Raw genomic sequence first — 21554 nt, forward strand, 5'->3', positions numbered from 1 at the left:
CCAGGTGGTGTCCCTGGCTGTGTGCTCAGATCTTGTGCTGATCAGCTGGCAGAAGTATTTGCAGACATATTTAACCTCTCCCTGCTTCAATCTCAGGCTCCCACCTATTTTAAGAAGACCACTATCATCCCAGTACTGAAGAAAAGCAAGGTAACATGCCTCAATGACTACAGGCCAGTGGCTCTGACATCCAACATCATGAAGTGCTTTGAGAGGCTGGTCATGGCACGTATCAGCTCCAGCCTACCAGACAATCTCAACCCACTGCAATTCACCTATCACTGAAACAAGTCTACAGCTGATGCCATCTCCCTGGCCCTACACTCAGCTCTGGAGCATCTGGACAGTAAAGACACCTACATTAGACTATTGTTTATTGACTACAGCTCTGCCTTCAATACTATAATTCCAAGCAAACTCGACACCAAACTCCAAGACCTGGGACTCAACGCCTCCCTCTGTAACTGGATCCTTGACTTTCTAACAAACAGACTGCAATCAGTGAGGATAGGCAGCAATACTTCCCGCACGATTATTCTCAACACTGGTGCCCCACAAGGCTGCGTCCTCAGCCCCCTACTCTACTCCCTATACACTCATGACTGTGTGGGCAGATTCTGCTCTAACTCCATCTACAAGTTTGCAGATGACAACACCGTTGTAGGCCATATCTCAAACAGCGATGAGTCGGAGTACAGGAAGGAGATAGAGAGCTTAGTGGAATGGTGTCATGACAACAACCTTTCCCTCAATGTCAACAAAACAAAAGAACTGGTCATTGACTTCAGAAAAGGGGGTGGTGTACATGCACCTGTCTACATAAACGGTGCTGAGGTTGAGAGGGTTGAGAGCTTCAAGTTCCTGGGAGTGAACATCAACAACAGCCTGTCCTGGTCAAATCACGTAGATGCTACGGCCAAAAAAGCTCACCAGCACCTGTACTTCCTCAGGAGGCTAAAGAAACTCGGTTTGTCCCCTTTGACACTCACTAACTTTTATCGATGCACCACAGAAAGCATCCTATCTGGATGCATCATGGCTTGGTATGGCAACTGCTCTGCCAGGACCACAAGAAACTGCAGAGAGTTGTGGACACAGCCCAGCGCATCACGGAAATCAGCCTCCCCTCCTTGGACTCTGTCTTTACCTCTTGATGTCTTAGTGAAGCAGCCAGCATAATCAAAGACCCCACCCACCCGGGTCATTCTCTCTTCTCTCGTCTTCCATCAGGTAGGAGATACAGGAGCCTGAGGGCATGTACCACCAGACCTAAGGACAGTTTCTACCCCACAGTGATAAGACTATTGAACAGTCCCCTTATACGATGAGATGGGCTATGATCTCATGGTCTTCCTTGTTGTGACCTTGCACCTTATTGCACTGCACTTTCTCTGTAGCTGTGACACTTTACTCTGTACTGTTATTGTTTTTACCTGTACTACATCAACACACTCTGTACTAACCCGATGTAACTGCACTGTGTAATGAATTGACCTTTACAATCGGTATGCAAGACAAGTTTTTCACTGTACTTTGGTACAAGTGACAATAATAAACCAATACCAATTCACACCCCACCTAGTTATACTAACATCCTGGTTCTATTGTCCCCCTGTTATACTTTTGCCCTGGTCCCGTTGTTCCCCCAGTAATACTGTTGCCTTGGTTCCATTGTACCCCCTCAACCCCCCACCCACCCCGTTACACTGTCACCCTGGTTCCATTGTTCCCCCAGTTATATTGTCACCCTGATTCCGTTGCTCCTCCTGTTATCCCATCACCCCGGCTCCATTGTTGCCCTGGTTATGCTGTCACACTGGTTCCATTGTTCCCGGGTTATACTATCGCCCTACTCACATTGTTTCCCCGATTACACTGTTGCCTTGGTTACATTGTTCCTCCTGTTATATTGACCCTTGGTTCCATTTTCCCCCGGGTTACAATGTCGCCTTGGTTACACTATTCGCTGATTTATACTATGGTTTTAGTTACATTATTCCCTCGGTTATACTGTCGCCTTAGTTACATTGTTCTTCGGTTACACCGTCACCCTGCTTACACTGTTCCCCGGATTACACTGTCGCCATGGTTACAATGTTGCCCCGGCCACACTGTAGCTCTCGGTTGCACTGTTCCCCCTCCGCTCCGGTTCGACACCCCAGGCTCCGACTCGTCGCAGTTAGGCGCATGCGCTGTGTTGTCTCTTGGGACGAGCTGAACTGAACTTCAGGAGGAATCGGCCTTCTGTGAACTTGGTATCGTGGTGTGTGGTCGTGGGAGGGAGGGAGTGAATGAATGAATGAATGAATGAATGAATGAATAAATGAATAAATAAATGAAGTAAGCGAAGTATATTGCCGTAAGGTGCTGCAGGTGGGAATGTAGAAGGAACGATGATATCCCGGCGAAGTCGTAGACGGTGTACCTGGTGCCTTCTTCTGTGCTGCGCCTTTCTCTCTTTGGTAAGTGCAGTTGACAGTTACTGGTGTTCATTCCTGTCTTCCTTGTGGGACATTTCTAACAAAGCTTGAGTTAGATACAAAGTGGCAATCATGCTGGGTTTACGAAAAGTTTGTTATGCTAAGTTTGACCAATTTTGCTGGAATATGATACTGTCATTAGAATCAGACTGTGACCCGGTGACTGTATGCCACATCCCACTTCTCCAACTCATTAAACCGCTCATCATGGTTAGAGTATCGTTTAAAACTCTAGGATCAGAGTAGAAAACTAGCAAAGGTTTAAGGGTTGTGTTTCCTTGCTTAGCAACTTTGACAAATCAAAAGTAGTTGATATGCAAAAGGCTTTGGGATGTTTTGAGGACCTAAAAAGATGTATAAATGTAAGTCATTTTCAACTACAGTAACTGCATATACTTGTGAATCAAATGAACACGTAAAGTCAGTTGGAAATGACACATTTATACAGTTTTTTTCACGTCCTGTACTCAATTATGGAAATAGTTAAAATAGTATCTATGCATTCCTTTTACAAAGAACACATTTAATTTGAACTCTGTGATCAGCAATGATCAACTAATGAAATTCTTCTACAAGTATTAGCAGTTACATTAGTAAAACTGTTGTTACATGCTCTGCTTACTCTTCCATACTTTTGGGGTAACAGGTGGTGGGTTTTTCTGTTGATAGGAGCTTTAGCCATTAGAGAGAAATTTGTTTCCTACTAGTGGGCTGTTGTGATTTCCTTACTTTGAACTGTCTGGACAGCTCCACTTTAGTTACACAGCATGTAATTAAATTTCTGTAACTCTTTGCAATTTATGATTCTTTGTTGTGTGCCTGGTTCTTGCATTCATTGTGGGATCTCAAAATGTAGTATCTGATATCCACTTGCTGTTACACTTCCACTGCCATCCATTTCCTCTTTAATTTTGACTGAATTGTCTTATCTTATCTTTTTTAAACATCAAATTATTCAAGTTTTTTAAGGATTTTCTGAAGGCTGGACTCTCTTTCACATCACTTAGATCTTCCATTTCAGAAACTGTTGAGATTTTGGTTACCTGCCAAGGATGCATTGCTTTGGTGAATTATGTGATTTATTATCCCAGTTGAAAAGCCTGAGGTAAAGCTTGACAGATGAGTACTTAAAATGTTATCAGTCAACACTGAGTATTGTTTTGGGTTTGGCCTCATTGATCACCCTTGTAGTTATATTCTGTCCCCTGTGATGCGGAGTGCTCCTTTGGTTAAATAATTGTACACTCAAGGAGTTATGACATAGATCACTTGTTATGCATACTGGACTGTGACCTTGCACGTGCAATCTTCTATTCTCTACTGCATTTGAAGAAGATGGATTGAAAACATATTAAGGTAATTCTTTTCTAACATTGAGATGCACTTTTCTTGAGTCAGATCATTCTTTGCTCACTAACGTTCTCATTTCTAGACCTTTGTCCACTCCAATACTGCTGATTAATATATCCTCATTTAGGATAGGTAGTGGTAGTGCAACATAATGGTGGTTTTTCCCTATTTTTGAACAGGTCTCTTAAAATGATTTTCTCATTTGTTTATGTTTTTAATAGTTTAAGCATATATAAACCATATAGCATACCAGCAAGAAACAGTTTCTTGCCTCAGTACACTAAGAGCTTGGTATTTTTGAAGCATCATTCTCAGGAACACTTTGGAAGCACAGAGTAAACTATTTAATCAAAAATGGCTTTGTGGCTTTTGATTACTTTCCACTATAACTTTCTTTCCATGGTATATGTGTCAAATTTCTCCAAACGCAGCTTTCAGTTCTCTTATATTTGTGACTAGTTGGTCTCTACTGAGTTAAAGGTAATAGGGCATAAGTCATAGGTTGATTAAACAAAGCAATATATCACACTTCAAAAGTACTTTGGTTGTAAATTACTTTGGAGCATCCAGAGGTTGTGAAAAGTTCTATATGAATGCCAGTTATTAGATTAGGCAACATTTGCCTAACATAGATTAGGCAGGCATGGTAGTGTAGCGGTTAGCGTAACACTTTACAGCGCCAGCGACCTGGGTTCAATTCCGGCCACTGTCAGTAAGGTGTTTGTACATTCTCCCTGCATCTGCGTGGGTTTCCTCCATGTGCTCTGGTTTCCTCCCATATTCCAAAGACGTACAGGTTAGGAAGTTGTAGGCATGCTATGTTGGCGCCAGAAGCATGGTGACACCTGCGGGCTGCCCCCAGAACACCGTATGCAGAAAAGGATGCATTTCACTGTGTGTTTCGATGTACACGTGACTAATAAAGATATCTTGTCTTATCTTAATTGAATTAACAAAAGATATGATGCACGATTCTTTCATCTCCTGCTCCATTAGGGTGCAGAGGTACATCTTACTTTCAGTCATGATTTATTAAAAAATCACACCCAGTCACTCTTCATAGTGGTGTTTCCACTGAAAGGCATTATTTCTTTGATATTGTCACAAATAGAATCATATCAAGTAATGTTGAATCATAATAATGCACAAAGTTACAGATATTTGGATTTTATTCTATTTTTCTTTAGGCATTTAAAGAGGATGTGAATTTAGACTATCTTTAGAAAATACCCCAAGTATTCCAATCCTTATCCCTTCAACTTAACACATCCTTGTACAGCTTGTTTTGTTTTTATTTGTCAGCAATGCTCCAAGAGTACTTCCTTTTCTGTTATGCTCTTATTCACAGGCTAAAATGTTATTCACTGTGAAAGTAAGTACATTAGGCCTTCAAGGGCTTCACAAATTCTTCTCTGTCATCCATAGAATGGTAGTGATTGTTCATTTATGGTCCTGCTACTACGTGCATCTTCCAAAAGGGCTTGCATGCTACACACTGAAGTTCTTCCTTTGTACTCACAACCAGGAAAGGCTTCCTTTCACTATTTCAGATGGAAGTTATGCAGGTTGTGTTAAAGAGAGCAGGTATTATATTTGAGGAGCTTTTAACTTTTGATTAAAGCACAGCCAAAGCAAATGTAGGTGTCCTGATTGAAATGCTCTCTGAACTCTTTTTTCATGACAAGTTTTTCTACAGCTAGATTTTTTTTCTGTCCAGTAACAAGGTTGGTGAGATCTTGGGAGATAAAGGGAAAAATAGAGATCGGAGAGTTAAAGTGGGAAAGGTAAGAAGAAATGTAGAGGACTAAGGGGAACAGTTGCAGGCAGGCGTTCCTTCCAAATTGACTTGTTTAGAAAATGTAAAATGTTGTACTTACTTAGTTTTGTAAGTTTTTGCAATTCACTTTTACAAGCTTTTTGCATTGAATAATCCTTGCGTCTAAAATGGATCTTTGATACTAAGCACATTTGAAACTCATCTTTGTATTTTTTGCTGTTTTGTTTTATTTTAGCATCGGAGAGTAGAGAGTTAAAGGGGGAAGACAAGTTGCAGAGGAAGAAGGGGAATAAATGGGGAAGGGAATGGATGGGATGAATTCCAGGCGGTGACGTTACCTGAGACGCTGCTCATGAGCTGGTGGGAGTATACTGTATCTTACTTGGATTAGTGAGATACTAGTCAGTCAGTGGACAGCACTGGGAGCTGCTGCTGATTCTCAGGGCTTCCGATGCATCTATTGCTGAGTAGCTGATTAATCTATCCAATTACTTGACCGCTTTTTCCCTTTACTGTGGCATTGTCAATAACCTGACCTTACTGTAACAGTAGACACAGGAGGCTGCAGATGCTGGAATCTGGATTGCTCGTTGCTTCACTTTAAAGGTGCTTTATATGGCCCTGAGAGCGACCTGATTTTAAAAGTGCTTCCTTGGCTACTGATGTCATGAAAGGTGCCATATAAATGGGGATTTATTTCCTTTGTACGTGTCTTTCCCTCAATTAACTTACTTGATTGATCATTTCAGATGTTGATCATTTTAGATGTTTATCATTCTAAGCAAGCTTTGACAATGTAAGGAGGAGGAGGAAATGGTGGGAGATGAAAGGAAACAGAATGTGAAAAGCTTATATTGTCGGAAGTACATATAAACGTGCCTATGTGAATTATATTGGAAGATTTGTGATATCAGTATGCCAAGTGACAATTGATTTTATTATAGATGTGTATATAAGAATTATTAAAACAACATTTTCATTTGAGAATTTGGATGATGTTCAGCATCCCAGATGAAATGTAAAAAGTAAATTCTTGATTTGCAGTTATTCCACTGTATGTAACACCCATCCTTATATCCCATTGCCATTGTTATTCTTAATTTTTATGCAACCTTAATCCCTCTTGTGCAGGCTTGTTTACAGTTTTGCTTCCTTGAGGTGTCTACTCAAACTCACCATACATTGGGTCATGCAAACAAGGACAAGACAACTGCTGTAAGTACTAGTCTGCTTGTGATACGTCTTGCATTAGTCATGAGTGCTCTACTTATGAATATCTGTTCTGCAACTACTTCCAGTTACTATGAAACACTTCACAGATTTCTGAAACATTTAATTAAGACACTAAAGATATAAATATTAATTTCCTTTCTACTACTTGTTGCTTTGCTACATAATGCTTCATTATGTTCACAGGGACCAGTCTATATATTCTTCACCAAATAATGTTTTCTTAGGAATAATCTATTAATAGCATCTTTTACAAGTTCAGCCCAGTCCTGGAAATATCAGGTTTGGGGCACATAAGTTCCTTGGGTGGTATAAACTTCTTGCTATTGGTGGTGTTAAATGTATGTGAAATCGTGGAACAAATCTATTTAACTATAGACTTTACTACAGAATCCAATTGTAATCTGGATATGGAGATCCCTAATTTCCTTTCTTTTTAATTCACTCATGGTTGGTAGGCACTGCTGAGGTCAGGGTTAAAATACTATTCTTCAGTGCTGTTGAGATGGTGGAGGTGATTTCACTACCTTGCTTTACAATACTTGGTGGTGAATTCCAGGATTTTGACCTACTGATGATGAAAGAACTGCAGTATATTTCCAAGTGAGGTTGGCCTGTGATTTGAGGGGGAACTTAATGTTTTACTCATGTGGCTGCTATCCTTGTTCTTTTAGATGGTAAAAATTGCAGGTTGGGGAAGCTTTGTGGAGCTGTGCTCCAGCACTCACTATGGTAGTGCCTTGTCGATGATGGAAAGGATTTGGGCTTATAGCAGGTGAGAGACTCGTTGCAAAACACTCAGCCTCTCTCAGTTAAGTTTTTGGTTAGTGGTATCCCAGGAAATCGATGATGAGAGTTTTGATGATGGTGACATCATTGAATATGAAAGGAAATTGTTAGCTTCTGTTCTTGGAGTTGGTCATTGTCTAGAATTTGAATGTTATTTCTTACCTTTTTAGCAGCAGAAACCTGAACATTAATCAGGTTTTATCATATGCAGATGTAAAGTGCTTCATTATCTGAAGACTTATGATAGGGATTGAACATAGTGCAATTATCAACAAACATCCCCACTTCTGAAGTTTTGATGGAAGGTCATTGACGAAGTAGGTCAAAATTTTGGGCTTGGGGGAACTTGCCCTGAGAAATTCCAGCAGTGATATCCTGGGGCTGAGATGATTTCCCTCTAACATCCACAATCATATTCCTTTGTGTTTGGTATAATTCAAGCCAGTTGAGAGTTTTCCCCTTGATTCTCATTGTCTTTAATACATACACAGTGCCATTTCGAGAGTGTAGCTTATACCAGTTATAGAGAGCAGGAATTTGTAGAAATGGAGGGAAAGGTGTTGCTCAGTGACCAAAAAAAAACCAGGATTGGTAATAAGAAAATAACAACTGTTCAATCACTGACCTAAATATATAGGTTAAGCTGTGAAGCTAAGGTTAAAAAAAAAGATGAGGATAGGGCTTGTCTAATTAGATTCAAACATTAAAAATGTGTGTCTAAGGAGGGGACAGTGAAGATTGCTCCGATAATAGGCAGGGAGCAGAGACTTCTTGCCTGTGACTCCTGAACATGTGGGAAATTCAGAATGCCTTGCATGTCCTCGGGGAATGTCTCCAACTGACTGGAAATCTCAAACTTAAGCTCAATCATGAGGGACAGCTGGAGTCATCACAGAAAAGTGAGGCTGAGAGTTTCCTGGACTGCATGTCCCAAGAGGCATTCTTCCTACAGCTGGACAGAGTTCAAGTCGGATGGTGAGTGGCCATCCACCAGGGCAGGAAGAGCAGGATTTATGCTAGTCCCAAACTGGGACTTGGCATCAGAGACTGGAGGAGACACCTGGGAGAAGTGTGGTGCAGAACATGGCAACACATGGCAATGGATTGCACACTGGGAAGTAGTGAGTCATAGAAATGCAGTAGGTACTCATTTTCACAATGGTTAGTGTGAGTCCCCATGTTATGTTGTCTTCCTGGTGCCAGGGTAAAGGAGACCACAGGAACCTGCAGAGTATTCTCTGACTGGAATCAAGGTGGGGAATGGTTTGAGCCAGATGTGGTGGTACATGTCAGTCCCAAATACATTGGCATTAAGCTTCACTGAGGGGTAATGTACAGCAAACAGTTAGCCTACCAGTACACCTTAGGGCTGTGAGAGGAAACTGGAGCACCTGGTGGAAGCCCAAGTGATTATAGGGAGAAATTGCAAACTCCAGAAAAACAGCAGCCAAGTTCAAGATCAAAGCCCGAGGCTGGGGGTTGTGAGGCAGCAGCACCAATTGCTGCAAAACCATGCTCCCATTAGTGAGCAGTGACCATAATACTATACTGTACAGAAATGCCATGGGAAAAGATACGGACCACTTGTGAGGTAAAACTAGTCAATTGGAGAAGGGCCAAATTCAGTGGGGTGAGGACAGGTCTTGCCCAGGTGAATTGGAATCAAAGATCAGTAGGCAAAACTAATTTGGCCTTTAACGTAAGGGTGGTTCAGGATCAGTCATATGAGGGCGATTAGAGCCAGGGGCCCTTGGATACCAAAGGAGAGCAAAATAAAGGAGAAAAAAAGGTAAATGAAAGATGGCCAGATTGTTTACAGAAAGTTGAGAGCGGATGTGGAGAAAGGAAATTTGAGAACAAACTGTTGGCAAGTACAAGGACACAGAATAGGAAGAGGAGTGGGCCATGATTTCTCAAGCTGGTCCTGCCATTCAATATGATAATGGTTGATCTACCCCAGACCTCAAATGTGCCAGATCCTCATAGTACTCAGTTCCATGATGTTTCAAAACTTTATGTACCTCCACTTTAAATACTACTTATGATATAGCCTCCACAATTCTCTGAGGTAGAGGATTCAAGAAATTCGCTACCTTTTGTGAGAAGAAATTTCTATGCATCTCCATCTGAAATGATCTGCCCCTTATCTTGTGTGCTATATGTAGCATTGGAGGGAATTGTAGCAAAGCTTCCCTATTTCTAAACCCCATCCCCTTTGCAATAAAGGCTGATATTCCATTTGCCCTCTTAGCCACTTGCTGTACCCACCTGCTAAATTTTTGTGATCTATTATCTAGAACACGTAGATCTTACTGTGTTTCACTCATTTGCAGTTTCTCTTCATGTAGGTCATAATCCATTTTTTGATTCCTCTTACCAAAGTGCATGACCTCACACTTTCCCACACAATTTGATTTGCAAAGTTTTTGCCCATTTAATTTATCTAAATCCCATTGCAGAGTTACAATATCCTCATCACAACATGCCCTTCCACCTTTTTATCTTATTGGGAAACTTGGGTGCCTTGCATTTCGCCCCCCTCCTCCAGGTCATTAATTTAAATAGTAAATAATTGAAGGCCAATAACTGATTGCTTTGAATCGGTGGACTGGACCATATTTCAGGGATTCATCGTCGGATCTGAATGAATATGCCTCAGCTGCCACCGACTTCATCAAGACCTGCATGGATGAGTGTGTGCCTTAGAAAATGGTACAAGTCTTCCCAAACCAGACGCCCTGGATGAACCAGGAGATTCGCAGTCTGCTGAGGGCTAGATCTGTGGCGTTCAAGACCAGCGATCCAGAACTCTACAAGAAGTCCAGGTATGACCAACAGAAGGCCATTGTGAGAACAAGAAAGCAATTCCGTGTGAAGCTAGAGACACAAGTGGATGCACGACAGCTGTGGCAGGGTTTGCAATGCCACTACTTCCTATAAGGCAAGATCTAACAGCATAAATGGCAGTGATGCTTCACTCCCTGATGAGCTCAATGCCTTTTATGCACGCTTTGAAAGGGAAAATAACACTACACCTGTGCGAATCTCCACAGCATCTGGCGACCCTGTGACCTTTGTCTTGGAAGCTGATGTCAGAATATCCTTCAAGAGGGTGAACCCTTACAAGGCATCAGGCCCTGATGGTGTACCTGAGAGGGTACTGAAAATCTGTGCCAGCGAACTGGCTGGAGTGTTCAAGGACATCTTCAACCTCTCACTGCTGCAGTCGGAGGTTCCCACCTGCTTCAAAAAGGCATCAATCATACTGATGCCCAAGAAGAGCAGGGTGAGCTGCCTCAATGACTATCGCCTGGTAGCACTCACATCCACTGTGATGAAGTGCTTTGAGAGGTTGGTCATGGCTAAAGTTAACTCCTGCCTGAGCAAGGACCAGGACCCACAGCAATTTGCCTACCACCACAACAGGTCTGCGGCGGATGCAATCTCACTGGCTCTTCACTCAGCTTTGGAGTACCTAAACAACAGCAATACATGCATCAGGCTGCTGTTTATCAATTACAGCTCGACATTCAACACTATCATCCCCTCAGTACTAATCAACAAGCTTCAAAACCTGGGCCTCTGTACCTCTCTCTGCAACTGGATATTTGACTTCCTCATTGGGAGACCACAGTCAGTGTGGATCAGTAACATCCCCTCCTCATTGATAATCAACACAGGTGCACCTCAAGGATGCGTGCTTAGCCTACTGCTCTATTCTCTCTACACTCATGACTGTGTGGCTAGGCACAGCTCAAATGGCATCTATAAATTCACTGATGACACCACTGTTGTTGGCAGTATCTCAGATGGCGACAAGGAGGCGTACAGGAGTGAGATAGATCGGCTGGTTGAGTGGTGTCATAACAACAACCTCACACTCAACATCAGCAAGACCAAGGAACTGATTGTGGACTTCAGGAAGGGGAAGTCGGGAGAACACACACCAGTCCTCATTGATAGCTCAGCAGTGGAAAGGGTGAGCAGCTTCAAGTTCCTGGGTGTCAACATCTCAGAGGATCTGTCCTGGACGCAACACATTGATGCAATCACGAATAAGGCACACCAGCGGTTCTAATTCATTAGGAGTTTGAGGAGATTTGGTATGTCATAAAAGATTCTTGCAAATTTCTATAGATTTACGGTGGAGAGCATTCTGACTGGTTGCATCACTGCCTAATATGGAGGCTCTGATGTGCAGGATCGCAAAAGAGTATTGTAGACTCAGCCAGCTTCATCATGGGCACACCCTCCCCACCAGTGAGCACGTCTTCAAGAAGCGATGCTTCAAGAAGGCGGCATCGATCATTAAGGACGCTCACCATCCGTGACATGCCCTCTTCTCATTACTACCATCAGGGAGGAGGTACAGGAGCCTGGAGACCCACACTCAATGTTTTAGGAACAGCTTCTTCCCCTCTGCCATCAGATTTCTGAACGGTCCATGAACCCATGAACTCTACCTCGTTATTCCTCTTCAGAACTATTTTATTTATTTTATGGTAACTTATAGTAATTTTTATGTCTTGCACTGTACTGCTGCCGCAAAACAACAAATTTCACGACTTATGTCAGTGATAATAAACCTGATTCTGATTCTTATTCTGATCCCTGGGGTACCTCACTAGTTTAGGAAAGAAGTGAAGGCCATAGAAAGGTTGCATAGAGATTTACTATAATGATTTACATGGATAGACTGAAACTGGGGTTCTTATAACAAAGGGGATCTGACACAGATATTTAAAATCAAGAAGACTCTAAACATAGAGCCTCTGCCCATTGATGGAAAGGTCAAGAGCCAGAGAACATAGGATGAATGTGATGGCAAATCAGGGACAAACAATGTTATGCAGCATAGTTAGCATTTGGAATACCCTGCCAAGAGAAACAGTGGAGGTAATTTCTATTGTGGCATTCAAAATGGAACTGTATATTTTCAAGAAAGAGGAAAAATAAATAAGGGGCCCTGAGGGGAGGGCATAGAAGTGAGACCAGCTGGATTGGACTCGATCAGTTGAGCGGTCTACTTCTGTGATTACTTCCAGACAGACATGTGCAATGTTTTCAAAACATGATGAAAAATAAATGCTGGCCTTCCTAGCAATGCCCACATCTCAGTAAAATTAATTAAAGAGGACAATATGGGGGAACACTATAGATGAACTGAGAGATCCACTCCCTACTGAAGGAGAGGACTGCTGCACACAAATCTGGTGATCCTGACCTGTACAAGAAATCGAGATATGACCTTCGGAAAGCTATCAGGGATGCCAAGAGACAATACCGACTCAAAATAGAGTCCCAGACCAGCCGTCAGTTATGGCAGGGCTTACATGCCATAACAGGCTACAAGACGAAGACGGGCTGCATAGCTAACAACAGCGCATCCCTTCCTGATGAGCTTAACGCATTCTATGCGTGTTTTGAACAGAAGGAAAGTGGATTGACACCACCCACCCTGACAGCCTCCAATGCAACTGAACCGGTGGTCACCATTGAGGACGTAAATCAGTCTTTCAGAAAGTGAACACGAGGAAAGCATCTGGCCCAGATGGTGTCCCTGGCTGTGTGCTCAGATCTTGTGCTGATCAGCTGGCAGAAGTATTTGCAGACATGTTTAACCTCTCCCTGCTTCAATCTCAGGTTCCCACCTGTTTTAAGAAGACCACTATCATGCTGGTACCGAAGAAAAGCAAGGTAACATGCCTTAATGACTACCAACCAGTGTCTCTGACATACACCATCACGAAGTGCTTTGAGAGGCTGGTCATGGTACGCATCAACTCCAGCCTCCCAGACAACCTCGGCCCACTGCAATTTGCCTATCGCCGAAACAGGTCTACAGCAGACGCCATCTACCTGGCCCTACGCTCAGCTCTGGAGCATCTGGACAGTAAGGACACTTACGTTAGACTATTGTTTATTGACTACAGCTCTGCCTTCAATATAATAATCCCAAACAAACTTATCACCAAACTCCGAGACCTAGGACTCAACACCTCCCTCTGTAAATGGATCCTTGACTTTCTAACCAACAGACTGCAATCAGTGAGGATAGGCAGCAATACCTCCAGCACGATTATTCTCAGCACTGGTGCCCCACAAGGCTGCGTCCTCACCCCCTACTCTACTACCTATACACTCACGACTATGTGGCCAGATTCTGCTCTAACTCCATCTACAAGTTTGCAGATGACACCACCATTGTAGGCCGTATCTCAAACAGCAATGAGTCGGAGTACAGGAAGGAGATAGAGAGCTTAGTGGAATGGTGTCATGACTACAACTTTTCCGTCAATGTTAACAAAACAAAAGAGCTGGTCATTGACTTCAGGAAAGGGGGCGGTGTACATGCACCTGTCTACATCAACGGTGCTGAGGTCGAGAGGGTTGAGAGCTTCAAGTTCCTGGGAGTGAACATCAACAACAGTCTGTCCTGGTCAAATCACGTAGATGCCACGGCCAAGAAAGCTCACCAGCGCCTCTACTTCCTCAGGAGGCTAAAGAAATTCAGTTTGTCCCCTTTGACACTCACCAACTTTTATCGATGCACCATAGAAAGCATCCTATCTGGATGTATCACGGCTTGGTACGGCAACTGCTCTGCCCAGGACCACAAGAAACTGCAGAGAGTTGTGGACACAGCCCAGCGCATCACGGGCACCAGCCTCCCCTCCTTGGACTCTGTCTTTACCTCTCGTGGTCTTGGTGAAGCAGCCAGCATAATCAAAGACCCCACCCACCCGGGACATTCTCTCTTCTCTCATCTTCCATCAGGTAGAAGATACAGGAGCCTGAGGTCACGTACCACCAGACTTAAGGACAGCTTCTACCCCACTGTGATAAGACTATTGAACAGTTCCTTTATATGATGAGATGGACTATAACCTCACGATCTACCTTGTTATGACCTTGCACCTTATTGCACTACACTTTCTCTGTAGCTGTGACACTTTACTCTGTACTGTCATTGTTTTTACCTGTACTACATCAATGCACTCTGTACTAACTCAATGTAACTGCATTGTGTAGTGAATTGACCTGTAGAATCGGTATGCAAGACAAATTTTTCATTGTACCTCTGTACAAGTGACAATAATAAACCAATACCAATACCATTTGCTGACACTGACAAGTCTTCTCTTGTAATATCATTATGAAGCAGCAGAGGGAGAAAGATACCACCAAATCACTTTCTGAATAACCAGCTCACCACTTGGAATTTGTTTTTTTTGCATTAATTTTACATTCAATTTTTTTTAACATTCATTTGGAAGGTATGTTAATCTGTTCTGTGCTCTTTACCTTCTGACATTTGGGTTCGTTTCCGGTTCTGACTGATAGGACAGAAGTCATTCCCTGCTGGTTTACTTATTTTTTGGATAGGTATGGTTTGTTTGAGGTAGATATTGGGCTAATAATATACTAAAATTGTGGGAAGTGTTTTTATACCCAATATTATTTGATGACAATTCCCTAACTGAAGAAACCCACCAACCTTCTTGAACATGTGTTTTAAACTGTTATATAAAATTAAGATTATGTAAATCGATCATTTTAGAACATGGGTTGCTGAACTTGCCTGAGCTTGGAGAGGAGTTATGGTTGAAGTAGTTTTTAAGAATTGATACTGAAACATGAAAGCTTATTCTTTGCCTTTAACTTGATGTTCTGCGCACTTCACAGTATAAACAGAATCTTAGCACCATCGCCACCACGTTGAAAACTTCCATGTATGATGACACCTGTCCAGTTTTCAGGCTGCAGTCGGAGAAAGAGAGACCACAGGAGGAGGTAGCTTGCCTCCGAGCAGATTTTGTACCAGGTTCTTGTCGCATCATGAAAGAGTTGTTTGCTGATAAAAAACCTGCCAACTGTTCCCACCAGTTCTCGGATGTGATTTGTACGATTACGGTATGAATTTTAAATTATGTAGATAAACAACCTCTCGGCACCTGCAAGGAACGTTTATTAAAATGATTAACTCTGTAAAAACACTACTGGAATGAATAGTCAAATTTGGGTAGAATATTTTTTAACTGAGAAGTTGAGTTGAATGGCCATTGATAGCTGTACAGAGAGCTAAGATTGAAAACAATAAAAAAGAATTATTGATAAACCAGAAAAATGCTCGAAACACTCAATAGGTTAGACAGTATATATGGGGAGAGAAATGGAATGAGCAATAAGAGGGCATCGTACAATATACTTTAAAGTTCCCATCAGTGTTGGCTTTTGGCCGTTTGTGCACACCTTTTGATTGAATACTGCATGGATATTTGATATGTGTGTCTTTTGGCCTCAAAACATCTCTTCAACCACCCACAATATTTAGCTGAAAGTCTAAAATCTCATTATGTGACTTTTCCAAAAGCGAAAGACAACAGAACTGCTTGGAACCACAACACTGTACTCTAAGTTGCAGGAGGTTCAGGTCCTCTGATGAGTTCTTGACCTGTGCTGATGTTAGCCAGGCTGTTAGTTAGAGTGCACAGCAATTTCATCCTCCATTTGCAGGCTAATGTGGTTGGGGGGGGGGAGGTGGTGGCGGCGGTGGTGGTGGGGAGCTTTGTTTTACTGGACTTCATGGGAAGTTTTGGACTTACCAACATTGAGATGACTAAAAGCCAGTGCTTCTTTTGTGGGTGGAGGGTTAGCTAAGACTACTTGTTGCATCTTAACCATTAACCAACTAAGTATAGAATGGAAACTAAATTGGAATGTTTCTTGTCTGTGTGGTTCTATTATTTACTGCTTGATCCTTCACACAGGAAGCTTTGTGGTGGGAATTTTAATACTTGCAATTTACATCTTTCTCTTCTTGTTTTCTCAAAGCAATATAATCTTGAAAAGCCTCAAGCAACCTGTCGGCATGATCTGTGCAGCGAATCATCCTCTGTAGTAATAGGATTGTACAATGAAGAGGTGGGTGTTAATCAGTGGCTGAAGTTTAAGTCCACAATGGAAGTAGTGACGTTTATTAATCAAGAGCTGCTAATGGATTGGAGGACCTATCACCATGGTTACTGTTTTATACGTTGCCTCAGCCACGATGGGAGGAAGATGTCACAGCTTCTTATTCTACCTCCTGTTTTGCGTGCAGATCACAGATCTGCTAACAAACTTAAAAATGAGCCTTCATTGAATGTGAATATTTTACTCATGGATTCTGTATCCAGGCACCATTTTTATAGAAGTCTGCCAAAAACCATTGATGCATTCAGAAATCTGAATACTAATGTGTTCAAAACTGGACAAGTATTTGACTTTGAACTGGTTCAAGGTATAAAAAGCCGGACATTTGAGTCTCTTCAGGCTCTGTTTGGTGGCGAGTCTTTCAATCCACTTAAACCATTCAGTTCATTTGATCTGCCACCAAAGGCTGTGGATTTCAACAAAACACTTGGAAGCTTTAAAAGATTTGGATATGAGACTTTATATTTGGAGGACATGTGCTGGAAGTGGGATTGGGGTTTGGTGAAAGAACTGAGAGCTCTTAAGAAAAAAGCACCATTTTCAGAAAGATCACAGCTGCTTTTGGAAGCAGCCAAGAGAAGTGGAATTGACAGGATGGATGTCTCATATTCTAGCTGTGATATTCTTCAAGAAAATGGGGTGAAGGATATGTTTCATGGACCTGCTGCTCTATGTTACAATGGTATCCATCAACACACCTACCTCTTACAGTATATTGAGTACTTTATCACTCGTTTCTCATTCCTGCAAAAACCCTTTTTCAGCTTTCTTATGTTGGACTCCAATCATGAAGATACAGGTCTCAGGTTAAAACAAGTAGATGAAGACCTGGCTAAACATGTAACTTTCTTAGCTGATCAACAAAACACTCTGACCTTCATTCTTTCAGACCATGGCAATAATTATGGGCAGTTTGTTTCAATGACTACAGAATCTCAAATAGAGTTATTCCACACTATGCTTTTTGTCATTGTCCCAGATACAGCAGCTGTCTTGCTGGGTGAAGAGAAGATTCAATCCTTGCATACAAACCAACACAGGTTGATCAGTCTCCTTGATATTCATCATACCTTACAAGGTCTTTTGCCACATGCTGGGGTCATGAAAGAGAATGGTGTTGAATATGGGATAAATATTGATGGATTGCTGAGTCCAGTTTCTCCAAGTAGGACCTGTGACAGCATTCCAAGGATTCCTCCAAACTTTTGCATCTGCCAAGACTTTGAAAAACCGGTAGTGAGTGATTCTAGTTTTGCTTTGTTTGCTGAATTTGCACTTGGTCAAATGAACCATGAAATACTTCAACAACAGATAACTGCAAAAAGAATTCTCAAAGGATACCAGGCCTGCCAAAAATTAATTGGTATTAGATTTGACAATGTGAAAATACGTGAAGAGCACAGAAATGAGACTGTTGTGAAACTTGACCTTTATGTAAAGGGTTCAGAAATTACAGGCCATCAGGAAGAAAAATACTTAGTAGTTATAGACTTCAATATTCAGGGTGATGCTTCAATGACTTTAGTAGGATTTGACCGTTTGACTCCATACAGCCCTTATGAGATTTGTGCTAATCATGATGTTGATTTAAGATTGTGCATTTGTGATTTAGAAAATGTCCATGAAGCATCCATTCCATATTGGAAGAATACTTTGACCTCATCAGTGTCTTGGATTGAGAGTAATTTCAGTTCAATTCATGAGAATTGTCTGTACCTCGTCAAAAGGCAGTATAGATCAGGTGTTGTTCTGGCAGTGTTTAATGCCTGCCCACATTTGCACTATGACATTGAATTTGACTTCCTGACTGTAAATATGTATTCTTCATCTGTGATGCCTGTAAATATGACACTTTGGTCAGGATCAGAAGAGCTCTTGACTGTTGGATTTCAGAAAACTAAGGGAAAAATCTGGAAGTATAAATATTCTTTGAATTACAGAGCATTCACTTTATAGATTAAACCACATACTAGATCTCCGTTAAGGAAAACATCTTCAATTGAATGAAATATTTGCTGCAACATCTATTCCAATGTGAATTCGGATAACCTTTACACTTGTAGTTAATGTGTAGTGTATGCCTAGGCATTGAAATCAGGACCACAGAAAAGAACCCTACTTCTAGGACATAAATCCCAAACCTGCAACACAAACTATTTAAGAATAGAAACACAGGCATGTGACACAAGTCCTGAGTGTTTTTTCTTAATGACGAGAAAAACATTTGAATAGCTTGTGAAGGCAGATTTTTGGGAAAGCTGTTTTGAACTATTTATGACTTTGTTTCAGTTCTATGGATTAAAACCTCTTTGTTTTTGTCCCCTATTTTGGCATCTGGTGAATCCTTATGTCAGTCATCAAATAGATTGCATCCTTTCAGTTGTCTGGTTATAGCAGGACTTGTGCAAGATTTCTAGCTCATCCTAGGAACTTGTCCCTTCCCTTATCCTTAAGTTGATTGCTGTGCATCATAGTGCTTTCCTTTTGGGTTTTCTGAAGACTTTGGGTCAAATCGACAAAACTGGAAGGGACCAGCTAAACTTTAAATCAATAAATCCTGTTAAATGAAGAAGAATAAGACAAGTATTGATCTTCTCACTGGACCCTCCCAATATCCTGACTCTTCCAATCCTCTCCCAACTTCCACATCATTCCCTGTTATTATTCACCCCCCTCAAAATCTACTCCCAACTCCACTGTGATCTTCTCTTCCTGATCAAATCCTTGCTTCACTCTTCTCCCCAGTGTTGCTCACCCCGCTAAGAAATGGTGGGATGTAGTGAACATAGAACACTACAGCACAGTATGGGCCCTTCGGCCCACAATGTTGTGCTGACATTTTATCCTGCTAAATTTTATTTTATCTATCTAATATTTTATCTATCTAACCCTTCCCTCCCACATAGCCCTCCATTTCTCTGTCATTCATGTGGCTATCTAAGAGTCTCTTAAATGTCCCTAATGTATATGCCCCCACAAGCTCTGCTGGCAGTGCGTTTCACACACCCACCACTCTCTGTGTAAAAAAAACTTAGCTCTGACATCCCCTTATACCTTCATCCAATCACCTTAAAATTATGCCCCTCATGTTAGCCATTTTCACCCTGGGAAAACGTCTCTGACTGTCCACTCGATCTATGCCTCTTATCATCTTGTACACCTCTATCAAATCACCTCTCATCCTCCTCGTCTCCAAAGAGAAAAGCTGTAGCTCACTCAACCTATCCTGTGAAAGTGAGGCCAAGTGTGTGGTTTGTGCACAAGTGAACACATGAAGCTCAGAGGCAGCACAATTGTAGAACTTTGGTCCTTTTGCCCCTGCACAACAGCGGCATCAGTTTGCTGTGGGGAAACAAGCATTGAAATATTTCCAGGCCGATGTTTTTTCCTTCTGGAGTATTAATGGAGAGCCTCTTCTGATGGCTTTCAGAATAAATTGTTAGCAAGTGGGTACCCTCTACATTCCATTGCACTCAAACTGTAAGCTTTTTGGATCTTAGCAGCTTCAGAGCTAAGACCAGGAATACGACCAGAATGATGCCAGATTCCTGGCAGTGAGAGGGAGTCCTGACTCTCTTGTATCCCAACCGTGCTCAACTCTGGGTCTCATAGCAAAGTCAGAAGTGGCCCGAGAACAAAAGAATTTTAAGATTAGCTTTGAAGGCCAAAGAAACTGAGAAGTTTGAGAAGGTGTTCACAGGCCGTCCCCAGGTTATGGCAGGGTTCCATTCCCGTGAACTGTTCATAAGCCGAAGTTTGCAAGTCAGAAATGTGGCCACAAATCAAGTTCCACATGGCAGAAGATGCTGGCAGTCCCATAGAAGATGGCAAATCCATACCACTGGTCTCCAAAACACACTTTCGTGTGTATGGGCTGTACATAAGGCGAGCCTTCATGAGCTGGGAAGGACCTGTAATGAAATGAAGCAAATCCGTCAATCAAAACCATTACTTCTGCAGAATTTGTATAATTTCCTGTTGGGTCTTTCCTCCTCATTTTATTCCCTGAAGCAAAGGGTTTCTTTCTCCACTGTTTCCTCAAAGGAAATCATGGACAATTTCAGGAGTTGGTGAGATTGGCATGAGGTCTGTGGATAAAGGCAACTATTGTGCTGGAACTGGAAACTTATTTGGTCTTACACAATTGATAACTGGTAAATGCGCAGGTTTTTTTCTCAAACAGCTGGACCAGTATATTCCAAAATTACTGTGCAAGCTGTCCAAGTGCAAAAACCATAAGAGTTACAGAACTGGAACTGTACATTTCACTATCCGACTTTATAAGCTGAAAAATTAACAGTTGAATATGCTGAGAGAACACGAGCACTGGTTCCCTACAGCATTTACTTTAAAAGTAATGTATGTGTGACACACGTTGACCTAATCTTTCTTCATTTGTTAAACTAAATTCACTTAGCATTTTTATTTTGGAAATTCTTTATAACCAACTAACTTGGAATTCATTCAAATATGATCTCTTAACATTGATAGGACTGAACGTGGGATGAAGAATAAGAAAAATAAATGGGAATCAGAGTGCTGGAAATGAAATAAATTTGACTTGCTTCAGTGATTAGATTTTAAAGTTCAAAGATTTTTGAAACGAACAATGCAGATCATTCTTTTCCTTTGCCTGCTATGAACCATTTGGCTTCCCACCCAAATAAAATACAATGGACAATTGTAATCTGAACTAAAGGCAAAAGAGAAAGCATTATTTAGCAGGTCAGGCAACATTAAAAAAGATGATGCTTTATATCAATAACCTTTAGCACTAGGAAAATTCAGAAATCACATTTTTAACATTGCAGAGAAGGGCAGTGGGGGTGGGGGAGCAAACAAAGGAAGTTTATATTACTTAATGTTTTTGATTTAATGTTTCAGGTTGGTGACCAATTCTGATGTAAAGTCACCAACCTGAAACCAATGTTACCTGACCTGCTGTGAGTTGT

The 21554-nt window shown here is 41.7% G+C and overlaps 1 protein-coding gene across 1 annotated transcript; it reads left to right on the forward strand.

Annotated features, from left to right (window-relative positions):
• The first annotated feature begins 2196 nt into the window (after nucleotides 1-2196).
• Nucleotides 2197-18927, forward strand: LOC127566507 (uncharacterized). The gene is made up of 4 exons (XM_052008939.1): nucleotides 2197-2462; nucleotides 6739-6822; nucleotides 15313-15540; nucleotides 16462-18927. The coding sequence occupies exons 1-4, from the start codon at nucleotides 2394-2396 to the stop codon at nucleotides 18556-18558; spliced, it is 2478 nt and encodes an 825-aa protein (XP_051864899.1). The 5' UTR covers nucleotides 2197-2393; the 3' UTR covers nucleotides 18559-18927.
• The last annotated feature ends 2627 nt before the right edge of the window (nucleotides 18928-21554 follow it).

The sequence above is a fragment of the Pristis pectinata genome, chromosome 2 (assembly GCF_009764475.1).
Source record: "Pristis pectinata isolate sPriPec2 chromosome 2, sPriPec2.1.pri, whole genome shotgun sequence".
Classification (NCBI taxonomy): domain Eukaryota; kingdom Metazoa; phylum Chordata; class Chondrichthyes; order Rhinopristiformes; family Pristidae; genus Pristis; species Pristis pectinata.